The sequence below is a fragment of the Colletotrichum truncatum genome, assembly GCF_014235925.2.
Source record: "Colletotrichum truncatum strain CMES1059 chromosome Unknown Contig_0005, whole genome shotgun sequence".
Classification (NCBI taxonomy): domain Eukaryota; kingdom Fungi; phylum Ascomycota; class Sordariomycetes; order Glomerellales; family Glomerellaceae; genus Colletotrichum; species Colletotrichum truncatum.
The window spans coordinates 2104736-2119137 of record NW_027222402.1 but is presented as its reverse complement, the minus strand read 5'-3'; the positions used below and the strand labels follow the sequence as shown (position 1 = coordinate 2119137).

The 14402-nt window shown below is 34.2% G+C and overlaps 1 protein-coding gene across 1 annotated transcript; it reads right to left on the bottom strand.

The window, feature by feature from the left end:
* Positions 1-420: 420 nt before the first annotated feature.
* CTRU02_208648 (bnr asp-box repeat domain protein) lies at positions 421-1023 on the bottom strand (the record flags this gene model as incomplete). Its single annotated transcript, XM_036724936.1, has 2 exons — positions 421-841; positions 902-1023. The coding sequence occupies 2 exons, from the start codon at positions 1021-1023 to the stop codon at positions 421-423; spliced, it is 543 nt and encodes a 180-aa protein (XP_036583568.1).
* Between the last annotated feature and the right edge of the window lie 13379 nt (positions 1024-14402).

Genomic DNA, 14402 nt, shown 5'->3' with positions numbered 1-14402 from the left:
TAAAGGATGCTTTAATAAGTTAGTGTAGCTAAATAATTGTTGTTGTAATATGGATGTATGTATGGAGCATTGCGCATCTGAAAAATGGGTGTTTCCAATGCGCATGTGCCTATTCCGCATCTCCTGTACTTCTATGGACACGCAAGATTATGTTTGCTGCCTTACACTGCCCATAAGATTGGGTTGCAAAAACTTGAAAGTTTCGGTCAATTGGCTGGTTTCTTAACACCTGGCAATGAAATAATATATTTAGGCGCGCAGGTCACAGAAAAGTGCAGCCATTCCATGTACGGGTCGACCTTGTTCTATCTCCCGAGTTCCTCTTCAGTCATTGATGGAAAACCCCAATTGAGTAGTACTTTTTATTCTAGACATTTAAACCTTCATTACTCATCAGATACGTATGCCGCGAATAAAAATTTATTCACGGGAGGGATCGACGAGAAAAGGCGCATATGCCAGTTCATACAGTTGGCTGACAGCACCAACACCCTCCTTCGAATATAAAGCCAAGAAGTGCGTAGGATCCCTATTGAAAATACCAGGCCAGTGAGATTTGGCCTCGCCGGTGACAACACTGTCACTCCACGATTTGCCGCCATCTACACTAGTGATGACTTTCATCTCGGCGAAATCGTATCCCTTGCCGTTGTCTACGTCTTCATTGGTCATAAAGCTTGCTACTAGTGTTCCCCAGACGTTGTAGACTTGAGGAGCACCTGAAGTCTTGCCGTTCCGAGCTGTGTAGAGGCTTCCTCGCTCTCCCCAGGTGTAACCGTCGTCATGAGAGATCACGTAGTCAACGTTAAACTTTGCGCTGCTTGTATGCTCGAAGACGGCGCTAAAGGTTTATCAATGTTAGCTCAGGCCATGATGTTGGCATGATGTAGAGAACACTCACATTAGGTTGCCGTCATTATCAATGGGCGCGACACCAACCATGCCATCGCGAGAGGGACGATCACCTCCAGATACAGCAACCCACTTTGACCAGGTCTGGCCGCCATCCTTGGAATACTTCATGAAATTGTCCTGGTCGGCTGCCGAATTCTCTGCAGAATAGTAGCATTGTAAGGTGCCGTCTCTCGCAAGACGAAGGAAGGGCTCCCATAGCCCATTATGTTGCGATAGTTGGAATACGGAGTCGTGTGGCACTTCCAGCCACACGCCCGCCAGGCTGAGAGGCCCAAGCCTCCCAGACCCACGTGACAGGCCAAGGGGGAATATCCCCACCTTCTAGTCAACAACACTACTTTCAACTATCATAAACTATCGATTAGAACCAATTTACTATTATTTGTTATTAACAAACGGAATTCCGTTTCACCCCTTGTAAAACCTATACTAATCAGTAGTAAACCTTATAGTTGCTATTAATTTAGTTAACTTTATAATTACTACTCTGCTACGGATAAACCGTAGATTAGCAAGGTTAATACTAGAAGAGACGACTTCTTAAACTAAATACCTAAGCCTAGGTAAAAGTAGGGATTTCGTACTAACGAGAGAAGAAGCGAGAGTAACTAGGATCTATGGAAACTAGTAGAAGAAAGCTTCTTTTCCTCGAATCTACTAGCAATCCGATTATTTAAGTAACCTAGGGATTATTATACTTACCTTAGGTAGGATAAGGTTAATCGTAGCTAATTATTACTAGTAAGAATATTCTATTACGCGTTTTTAATTACTAGAAGAAAAGACCTACCGAATTAATAGTCTTCTAACTTCTTTACGCTATAAAGGCGAAGATTTACAAATCTTATAAAGGATAATAACTTCTTTAACTATAACTATCCCCTACGTATAATGCTAATTACGAAGCGCCTGCTAGTTTCTTAATAAATCCCTAGATAAGGTACTAACTGCGAAGTGCTTGTTATAAAAAACCTTCCTACTAGAAGAAGAATATGCCGAAAGGCAAGTAGAGACTACCGGTAGTAATCCGCTTATATAGCTATACGTATATACTTCCGAGGCTATAGCTTAAGAGAAATATACGTAGTTATAAGCATTATAAGGCTAACTATCTACTAGATTCTAAACTTCTTAATAGTAAAGAGCGAAGCCTAAAGCGAGAAAGAAAGATTTATAAGAAAATCTATAGTAAAACTCTCTCCTTATTAATTCGAGACCTATATATACCTTTATACCTTTTAAGAATATTAGTAAGAATAGCGCCGACGGAAATAAACGACAAACTAACGAAAATCCTTAATTTTATAATTCTTTCCTTTTAAAATCGTAATATCCCGAATCGTCTTTTAACTCTTACTTTTAAGCCTATATCTTATACTAATCGTAGCTAACGCTATTAAGGATTAGAATTTAAGATTCTAAATAGAAGTAATCTTTTTATACTATTAGAATAAAGCGAAATTTATAAGAAGGATTGCTTATAAGCAGCGTTACTACTAAAAGCTAATTAATAGTCCTTATCTTATAGAGAATCGAAAGTATAATCGATCTAGTAGTATAAGGCAACTAGGCAATCGACCTTATAAACGCTAGCTTATAGCAACTAGGTTCCTATATAGGTTTCCTACTTAAGACTTATAAGAAGAGGAATCTTATAAGCCTTAAGCTATAGAACGAAGTTTCTCCCGATTTCGCTAACTAGTTAGAAAAAGACTTCTAGAACATACCTCCCTTAATCTTACGATTTTTTAAAAACTATTTAATCGGTAACGGCATCTATATCGAAATAGATAGTAAGAAAATCTCGAAAAACGTAGCATTAGCCTTTAAAAAGGAAGAATTCTACTACTAGTTACCTTAAGAACTCGAACAAGGCGTTAAGAGATATCGCAACCTAAAGGCTTTAATAAAAGACCTTAAATTCTATAAAGAGATTACGAGACCGGCAATAATAGCTAATAGTATAGGAGGAAAAGTCAAACTAACCCTATAGCTACCTCCTCTATAAGAATAACAATAGTAGTAACTACCTTACCGACCGCTATATCCTATAGTCTCTCTGTTAATAGACTTCTAACTATACGAGTTAACAAACCGTATCGGAAAGCAATTAATAGAATTCGCGAAACTATACCCTAACGATATAAAATATAGTAGCAATATATACGATATACTCGAAAAGAAGATACTAGTATTCGTAGATTACTATAGAATACTAGGAATTTATACCTCTTAATATAACAAGGCACTTCTCTTAATACTAAAAAGAATAGCTAAAACCTACTTCTACGCCTCGATTAAAGTAATTAACCTATAGCCTAACTTCGAGACTATAATTAACTAATTAAAATCATACTTCGAGACTAGGGAAAGGCAATAAGCATACGTTACGTAGTAGAATATAACTACTCTTCCCTAAATCATTCGTAATAACCTTAGAAAGACTAAATCGGAGTATTTTAATATACTATATAACAAATTAAGCAAGATTTAGCCTAGTTTGCTATAATAAGATTATAACGACCGATCCCTCTATACCTAACTTCTATACGCTTATAGAGATATTCTAAAGTATATAATAGCGTTATTTATACCGGCTAAGACGTACGAGGGACTTCGTAGCTAATTAATCTCGTCGATCGAGACAGCTACCTATCTTAACTAATAATAATTTAATATAATAGCTAACCTACTAAAGCAGTACTAGACTGATAGAACTTTTAATAGTCGAAGGCGTTATTTACGATATAGTCGTTTATTACAAAGTCGATTATTACGAGGAAGAAGCCGTAATAAACCCTTATTACTACTAACGCCTAAGAAGTATTACGTATATAGAAAACCTAACTACTAGTTAACTAAACATACTATAGAAGAGAGACGAAAAGCATATAAGAAGTTTAAAACTACTTAATATGCCTAGGATACGTTACTTCTAGCATATAGCTAATTTCTTATCTAATACGAGGGTTTCGACGGGTTAGACTTATAACCTACCGCCGAAGACCCTTAGTAATACTACTACGTAACTAAACAAACTAGTAAAAGTAACGAAGAGGAAGAGACCGGTAGCGAAAGTCAATTCTAAGTTACTACTTATTTTACTATAATAGTAATTAATAGCAATAAGATCGCTACGATCCTAGCAGACTAGTTAACCCGCTATGCTATTACGAAAGAAGACCTCTTCCGCAACTAACTAGAACTGAAAAAGCTACCTTCGTAATTTATACTCGAGGGATGCTACTCTACCTAAAACTTCTAAGGGATTATGCCTGACTTAGGCATAGCAGGATTCTTAACCGCTAGCTACTTATAATTCGTAGCCTTATAATAAATTTATAAAGGAATTACGTTAAATACTAAGGCGGCTAGCAGCATTATAGTAAAATTCGGCGATAAGATACTACTAGAGTCTATAGGGACTACTAAAGTACTAACGCCGTTTAGAAGCGTTAAATTTTACGTTATTAAGACTAATACTCCCTTCCTTATATACCTAGGAGATATAGACCGATTAAAAGTCTACTTTAATAACGTTACGAATACCCTTATCTAAGGAAATAAGGTCGTACTTATTATTCGTAAATAAGGCTACCTATAGTTATTACTTAATAAGGAGAAACTACTTACTTAGAACTACCTTATAGATGCTAAATTGCGATAGGTTTACTATTGCTTTAGATACTTATCTATTTAACGATTATACAAAGTATTTTAGAAGGCTAGCTACTTAGTTAAAATTACGGTAATTAAGCAACTATCGAAAGTCTACTATCAATACTAAATATACATACTAGCGCTATTATAGTTTAAATTTACGTTATAAAACGATTACGAATTTAACTACGAGGTTATCGCCGATATAATATACCTTAAAGGTAATAAACCGGTTTTCTACGTCGTCGATACTGCTACGGCGTTTAACGCTACCTAGTTCCTTAAAGACATTTCTACGAAAGCTATTTAGGAAGCCTTACGCCTCTGCTAGATAGATATATATTAGGGACCCCTAGACTAGCTAGTTACTAACGCTAGAATAAACTTCTGCTTAATAGAATTCCGAAACGCGGCGAAAGGAATAGTAATTAAAATTAAGGAAATTCCTATAGAAGCTTATAATAGTATTAAGAAAGTTAAATAATACTATATACTTCTAAGGAAAGCGTACGAAATTATTAAAATAAAAGACTTAATAATTACGCTAGAATTAGCATTTTAAATAGTAGTTAAAGCAGTTAACGATACTACTAGCCTAAACGGAATAATGCTAATACTCTTAGTATTCGGCTTATACCTACGAATTACCGACGATTTACTACTATCTCCCGAAGTTATAAGGCAGGCGAAAGCGATTAAGAAGGCGATAAGCAAAGTATATAAACTTTACGCAAGGCGATAGGTAGTAAAAGCTATCGCTACCCGTAATAGCCTTGATATAAGGCTAATTATTAATTTACTACTATGGTTATAAGTATAAGTATAGCGCGAAAAGAAGGGCTAGACTAGACTATTTACTTTAGTAGCTATAAATAGCGAAACCTATACTATCAATATGCTATATAGTCTAAAAACCTTCTAGTCTATTATAGTTAAACTATATTATAAAGATCCTGATTAACTACCTAATTCTATCGCTATGCTAGAAGAAGAAGAACCTAAAGCTAAGATACTATAGTAGGAAGTAGTACGCGACGAAATTATTGTCGCTAGCAGAGGTAGTAAACCGGACGAACCGCAAGAGGCACCAGAGCTACCGAGAAGACGCCCAGGCAGACCCTAGAAGAGACTACTACTAATCGCCTACTTTATAAAGGAATTTAATAATAACCCGGATTATTAATAAATATTCCTATCGATTAAGGAGTAAGTAGACGAAGAATTAGTAATTAAACTACGACGAGAAGGTATTATTATTATACTAAGCAAACCGTTTAAATAGTTAACTAAATAAGAGATTAACAGCCTTATTGCTAGAAGAGTATTTAAATTTACTTAGTTTAATAAGAGAAGGTATTAAAACGTACGAATCTTCCGATCTCGTATCGTTAATAAAGTTAAGGGTAAAATAACCGAACCTTATAAGAAATCGAGACTTATAATATAGGGTTATGCCGACGATAGTAAGAAGGCTATATTAACCTAATTACTAACAATTTAGTAAGCAAGTTAATAGCTAATTCTATTAATTACCTTGTTACTCTTACGAGAAGGGAAATAACTATAGCTTCGAGATATTATATAAGCCTACGTTTAATCCTCTATAAGGCTTAATTATACTATTCTCGCCTACCTACCGAAGCAAATTCAAGACTAGTACCTAAAAGGGATTATTATAAAGGTTGTAAAGCCTTTATACGGAATCGTAGAAGCTAGAACCTACTAGTAGGTAACGTATTATAAGCATTATAAAAAGAATCTCTAGATAGTTACTTCTTTATATGATCTATACTTATTAATCTTATCTATCGAAAATCTATACTTTAGCTATATTAGTATATAAACCGATAATACCCTTAGTTTGTTAGATAAGGCGTTTTTATAATTAGAAGACAAATAGTTAGAAAAAGTAGCTTTTATAATAAAAGTAAAAATATCTTTATAATTAACAAACCCTTCTAATTTAATAGAGGGATAATCGCGCTGTCAACCGATAATTCGATTAATTTAAAGCAAAAGGGATAAGCTAAGAAGTTACGATATATTAAGACTACTAAACCTAACTTAAAATAGCAATATATCGAACAATATGCTAGAAGGGCGTATATTGCGTTAATTTGCTAACCCGAGGCTTGTTTCGATTTATCTACTACTACTTAATACTAAGACCCTTCGCTAGAAGCAATAAAAGTACTAAATTAACGGATTCGATAGCAAATAGAATCGCTTAACCGAGGAATAATGTTTATCCTACTTAACCTTATAATAGCTAAGCTATTTGTTTTCGTTAACAGGTTGTTTGCTAATAACTATAACCTTTCCTCCTAATTAAGGTTTCTAATCATCCTAGCTAACGATACTTCTTCTAATAATAATAACGGAGAATTTACGATTTACGGTAACCTTGTTTATTATAGCTTTACGAAGAGTAAATAAGTTACCCGTAGCGTATTAGCGTTAGAGATCTATAAGATAGTCGCTAGCGTTGATATAGCCTACGCCCTCGCTATAACCCTAGTAATAATTACTAACTACCTTAACCTACTAACGATTTAGATAGTTATCTATACCGATTCTTATTCGCTATACAAGTATCTCGTAAAGCTAGGCATTACTAAAAAAAAGCGACTTATAATCGATATTATAGTATTAAGATAATCGTATAAAAGACGAGAACTATAAGAAATTCGTTAGATTAATAGCGAAGACAACCTTGTTAATACCCTTACGAAAAGCAAACCAAATCAAGCCTTCGAGAGATTCGTTAATAGTAATACGATAACGATACGTATAGAGGGATAGGTAACAAGACCGTAACTACGGGAGAAAGTAGGGATAGGAAGCCGAATTAACGAGGAGACGGAATTATATAGGGATAACGTATTCTAACCGCTTCAATACTATAAAAAGAGAGTTTCCAGTATTACGATAGTTAGAATACGGAATCGTATAGTACTTCTAGCTATACGCCTGCCAGGCTGAGAGGCCTAAGCCTCCCAGACCTACGTAACAGGCCAAGGGGGAATATCCCCACCTTCTAGTTAACAACACTACTTTCAACTATCATAAACTATCGATTAGAACCAATTTACTATTATTTATTATTAACAAACGGAATTCCGTTTCACCCCTTATAAAACCTATAGCTATCGTAAAACAACTATAATACAATAATCAAGACTATCAAGCTATTGTAAAGCTTAACTAGATAAAGTAGGCAGTATATAAAGAAACATCTACAGCCATATCTAATTACTTTGGTAGTCGATCAGTAGCACATTCCGATATCTTTAAATACCTAACTATAATATTCGACCTTATTAAGACATTAGTCGCAACCCTAGCCTTTGTCGGCCTTAGAGCCAGCATACCAGTCTATCTCGAAAAACGCCTACCTAGTCGCGTCGTCAAGGCTGGAGAACCCGTTGTAATCGACCCACATAGCGAATATATCCGCGTTAACTTCATGAATAACGGAAGTCTCATTAGAGGTTACGCTGCAACCGAGGGTTCGACAAAGATCCTTCGTATGATTCGGTCTACCGACGGTGCACAGTCCTAGAAGCGGATTAGGGAGGTTTTTCGCGGCGAGATTGCAAAGCACGACATTGATAATACGTTCCCAATCCAGCTACCTAGTAGCCGCATCCTATACGCTTACCGCAACCACGACCGCACCGGCGACGATCTTCACTACACATATTTCCGCATCTCCGTATCCTATTCGGATGATAGGGGCAAAAGCTTTAAGTACCTTTCAACAGTCGAGGAACATGTTCCCGACGGTGTTAATATATAGGTTTTTGTTAGAAGTATAAGTATATTATACTTCTATTTTACTTATTTATCCTACTTAGTCTTATCTAAGACTTAGTAGGACTTACAAAAGTAACTAGCTAAGAATGGCTGCTTGCTAGTTTAAACATATGACATTCAGATCCCTATGGAATACTCTCTTTAACCTTATCTAAAAGTCTATTTAGTTAAAGAAAATTCTAGTCTGATTTATAAGCTGCTTTATAAGCTAGTTGACGTATATACTTACGTATACTAAACCTAGCTTATAGCTTCCTATATTAGCTATTATAGGCGACGTTATACTACTATATAACTAGCCTAATTCTCTCCCTTAGCTAGCTATTAGTTCCTCAACCAACTCAGCTTCAATATAAGCCTATACATTCTTTACTATTAAAGCTCTACTTCATAAGTACAAGTTCCCTTACTCTAATACCCTGTTATAAGGATATCGTACTATCTACGAGATTCCTACCTACCGTTCCAACAGTTTTACAAGGGGTAAAACGGAATTCCGTTCGTTAATAACAAATAACAGTAAATTAGTTCTAATCGATAGTTCATAATAGTTGAAAGTAGTATTATTAACTAGAAGGTAGGGATATTCCCCCTTGGCCTATCACGTAGGTCTGGGAGGCTTAGGCCTCTCAGCCTGGCAGGCGTATAGCTAGAAGTACTATACGATTCCGTATTCTAACTATCGTAATACTGGAAACTCTCTTTTTATAGTATTGAAGCGGTTAGAATACGTTATCCCTATATAATTCCGTCTCCTCGTTAATTCGGCTTCCTATCCCTACTTTCTCCCGTAGTTACGGTCTTGTTACCTATCCCTCTATACGTATCGTTATTATATTGCTATTAACGAATCTCTCGAAGGCTTGATTTAGTTTGCTTTTCGTAAAAGCATTAGTAAGGTTGTCTTCGCCGTTAATCTAACGAATTTCTTATAGTTCTCGTCTTTTGTACGATTGTTTTAACGCTATAATATCGATTATAAGTCGCTTTTCTTTAATAATGCCTAGCTTTACAAGATACTTATATAGCGAATAAGAATTGGTATAGACAACTATCTAAATCGTTAATAGGTTAAGGTAGTTAGTAATTATTACTAGGGTTATAACGAGGGCGTAGGCTATATCGACGCTAGCGACTATCCCGTAGATCTCTAACGCTAATACGCTATAGGTAACTTATTTATTCTTCGTAAAGCTATAATAAACAAGGTTATTATAAATCGTAAATTCTCTATTATTACTATTAGAGGAAGTATCGTTAGCTAGGATAATTAGAAACCTTAATTAGGAGGAAAGGTTATAGTTATTAGCAAACAACCTATTAACAAAAACAAATAGCTTAGCTATTATAAAGTTAAGTAGGATAAATGTTATTCCTCGGTTAGGCGATTTTATTTACTATCGAATCTATTGATTTAGTACTTTTATCGCTTCTAGCAAAGGGTCTTAGTATTAGGTAGTAGTAGATAAATTGAAACAAGCCTTAGGTTAGCAAATTAACGCAATATACGCCCTTCTAGCATATTGTTCGATATATTGCTATTTTAAGTTAGGTTTAGTAGTCTTAATATATCGTAACTTCTTAGCTTATCCCTTTTGCTTTAAATTAATCGAATTATCGGTTGACAGCGCGATTATCCCTCTATTAAATTAGAAGGGTTTGTTAATTATAAAGATATTTTTTACTTTTATTATAAAAGCTACTTTTTCTAACTATTTGTCTTCTAATTATAAAAACGCCTTATCTAACAAACTAAGGGTATTATCGGTTTATATACTAATATAGCTAAAGTATAGATTTTCGATAGATAAGATTAATAAGTATAGATCATATAAAGAAGTAACTATCTAGAGATTCTTTTTATAATGCTTATAATACGTTACCTACTAGTAGGTTCTAGCTTCTACGATTCCGTATAAAGGCTTTACAACCTTTATAATAATCCCTTTTAGGTACTAGTCTTGAATTTGCTTCGGTAGGTAGGCGAGAATAGTATAATTAAGCCTTATAGAGGATTAAACGTAGGCTTATATAATATCTCGAAGCTATAGTTATTTCCCTTCTCGTAAGAATAACAAGGTAATTAATAGAATTAGCTATTAACTTGCTTACTAAATCGTTAGTAATTAGGTTAATATAGCCTTCTTACTATCGTTAGCATAACCCTATATTATAAGTCTCGATTTCTTATAAGGTTCGGTTATTTTACCTTTAACTTTGTTAACGATACGAGATCGGAAGATTCGTACGTTTTAATACCTTCTCTTATTAAACTAAGTAAATTTAAATACTCCTCTAGCAATAAGGCTATTAATCTCTTATTTAGTTAACTATTTAAACGGTTTGCTTAGTATAATAATAATACCTTCTCGTCGTAGTTTAATTACTAATTCTTCGTCTACTTACTCCTTAATCGATAGGAATATTTATTAATAATCCGGGTTATTATTAAATTCCTTTATAAAGTAGGTAATTAGTAGTAGTTTCTTCTAGGGTCTGCCTAGGCGTCTTCTCGGTAGCTCCGGTGCCTCTTGCGGTTTGTCCGGTTTACTACCTTTGCTAGCGACGATAATTTCGTCGCGTACTACTTCCTACTATAGTATCTTAGCTTTAGGTTCTTCTTCTTCTAGCATAGCGATAGAATTAGGTAGTTAATCAAGATCTTTATAGTATAGTTTAACTATAGTAAACTAGAAGGTCTTTAGACTATATAGCATATCGATAGTATAGGTTTCGCTATTTATAGCTGCTAAAGTAAATAGTCTAGTCTAGTCCTTCTTTTCGCGCTATACTTATACTTATAACCATAGTAGTAAATTAATAATTAGCTTTATATTAAGGCTATTACAGGTAGTAATAGCTTTTGCTACCTATCGCCTTACGTAAAGTTTATATACTTTGCTTATCGCCTTCTTAATCGCTTTCGCCTACCTTATAACTTCAGGAGATAGTAGTAAATCGTCGGTAATTTATAGGTATAAGCCAAATACTAAGAGTATTAGCATTATTCCGTTTAGGCTAGTAGTATCGTTAACTACTTTAACTACTATTTAAAATACTAATTCTAGCGTAATTATTAAGTCTTTTACTTTAATAATTTCGTATGCCTTCCTTAGAAGTATATAGTATTGTTTAACTTTCTTAATACTATTATAAGCTTCTATAGGAATTTCCTTAATTTTAATTACTATTCCTTTCGCCGCGTTTCGGAATTCTATTAAGCAGAAGTTTATTCTAGCGTTAGTAACTAGCTAGTCTAGGGGTCCCTAATATATATCTATCTAGCAGAGGCGTAAGGCTTCCTAAATAGCTTTCGTAGAAATGTCTTTAAGGAACTAGGTAGCGTTAAACGCCGTAGCAGTATCGACGACGTAGAAAACCGGTTTATTACCTTTAAGGTATATTATATCGGCGATAACCTCGTAGTTAAATTCGTAATCGTTTTATAACGTAAATTTAAACTATAATAGCGCTAGTATGTATATTTAGTATTGATAGTAGACTTTCGATAGTTGCTTAATTACCGTAATTTTAACTAAGTAGCTAGCCTTCTAAAATACTTTGTATAATCGTTAAATAGATAAGTATCTAAAGCAATAGTAAACCTATCGCAATTTAGCATCTATAAGGTAGTTCTAAGTAAGTAGTTTCTCCTTATTAAGTAATAACTATAGGTAGCCTTATTTACGAATAATAAGTACGACCTTATTTCCTTAGATAAGGGTATTCGTAACGTTATTAAAGTAGACTTTTAATCGGTCTATATCTCCTAGGTATATAAGGAAGGGAGTATTAGTCTTAATAACGTAAAATTTAACGCTTCTAAACGGCGTTAGTACTTTAGTAGTCCCTATAGACTCTAGTAGTATCTTATCGCCGAATTTTACTATAATGCTGCTAGCCGCCTTAGTATTTAACGTAATTCCTTTATAAATTTATTATAAGGCTACGAATTATAAGTAGCTAGCGGTTAAGAATCCTGCTATGCCTAAGTCAGGCATAATCCCTTAGAAGTTTTAGGTAGAGTAGCATCCCTCGAGTATAAATTACGAAGGTAGCTTTTTCAGTTCTAGTTAGTTGCGGAAGAGGTCTTCTTTCGTAATAGCATAGCGGGTTAACTAGTCTGCTAGGATCGTAGCGATCTTATTGCTATTAATTACTATTATAGTAAAATAAGTAGTAACTTAGAATTGACTTTCGCTACCGGTCTCTTCCTCTTCGTTACTTTTACTAGTTTGTTTAGTTACGTAGTAGTATTACTAAGGGTCTTCGGCGGTAGGTTATAAGTCTAACCCGTCGAAACCCTCGTATTAGATAAGAAATTAGCTATATGCTAGAAGTAACGTATCCTAGGCATATTAAGTAGTTTTAAACTTCTTATATGCTTTTCGTCTCTCTTCTATAGTATGTTTAGTTAACTAGTAGTTAGGTTTTCTATATACGTAATACTTCTTAGGCGTTAGTAGTAATAAGGGTTTATTACGGCTTCTTCCTCGTAATAATCGACTTTGTAATAAACGACTATATCGTAAATAACGCCTTCGACTATTAAAAGTTCTATCAGTCTAGTACTGCTTTAGTAGGTTAGCTATTATATTAAATTATTATTAGTTAAGATAGGTAGCTGTCTCGATCGACGAGATTAATTAGCTACGAAGTCCCTCGTACGTCTTAGCCGGTATAAATAACGCTATTATATACTTTAGAATATCTCTATAAGCGTATAGAAGTTAGGTATAGAGGGATCGGTCGTTATAATCTTATTATAGCAAACTAGGCTAAATCTTGCTTAATTTGTTATATAGTATATTAAAATACTCTGATTTAGTCTTTCTAAGGTTATTACGAATAATTTAGAGAAGAGTAGTTATATTCTACTACGTAACGTATGCTTATTGCCTTTCCCTAGTCTTAAAGTATAATTTTAATTAGTTGATTATAGTCTCGAAGTTAGGCTATAGGTTAATTACTTTAATCAAGGCGTAGAAGTAGGTTTTAGCTATTCCTTTTAGTATTAGGGGAAGTACCTTGTTATATTAGGAGGTGTAAATTCCTAGCATTTTATAGTAATCTACGAATACTAGTATCTTCTTTTTAAGTATATCGTATATATCGCCGCTATATTTTATATCGTCGGGGTATAGTTTTGTAAATTTTATTAATTACTTTCCGATACAGTTTATTAACTCGTATAGTTAGAAGTCTATTAATAGAGAGACTATAAGATATAGCGGTTAGTATAGTAGTTACTACTATTATTATTCTTATAAAGGAGGTAGCTATAGGGTTGGTTTGACTTTTCCTCTTATACTGTTAGCTATTATTATTAGTCTCGTAATCTCTTCGTAGAATTCGGGGTCTTTTATTAAAGCTTTTAGGTTGCAATATCTCTTAACGCTTTGTTTAAGTTCTTAAGGTAACTAGTAGTAGAATTCTTCCTTTTTAAAAGCTAATGCTATGTTTTTCGAGATTTTCTTACTATCTATTTCGACGTAGACGCTATTACTAATTAAATAGTCTCTGAAGAATCGTAGGATTAGGGGAGGTACGTTTTAGAAGTCTTCTTCTAACTAGTCGGCGAAATCGGGAGAAACTTCGTTCTATAGCTTAAGGCTTATAAGATTCCTCTTCTTATAAGTCTTAAGTAGGAAACCTATATAGGAACCTAGTTGCTATAAGCTAGCGTTTATAAGGTCGATTGCCTAGTTGCCTTATACTACTAGATCGATTATACTTTCGATTCTCTATAAGATAAGGACTATTAATTAGCTTTTAGTAGTAACGCTGCTTATAAGCAATCCTTCTTATAAATTTCGCTTTATTCTAATAGTATAAAAAGATTACTTCTATTTAGAATCTTAAATTCTAATCCTTAATAGCGTTAGCTACGATTAGTATAAGATATAAGCTTAAAAGTAAGAGTTAAAAGACGATTCGGGATATTACGATTCTAAGGGGAAAGAATCGTAAAATTAGGGATTTTCGTCGGTTTATCGTTTATTTCCGTCGGC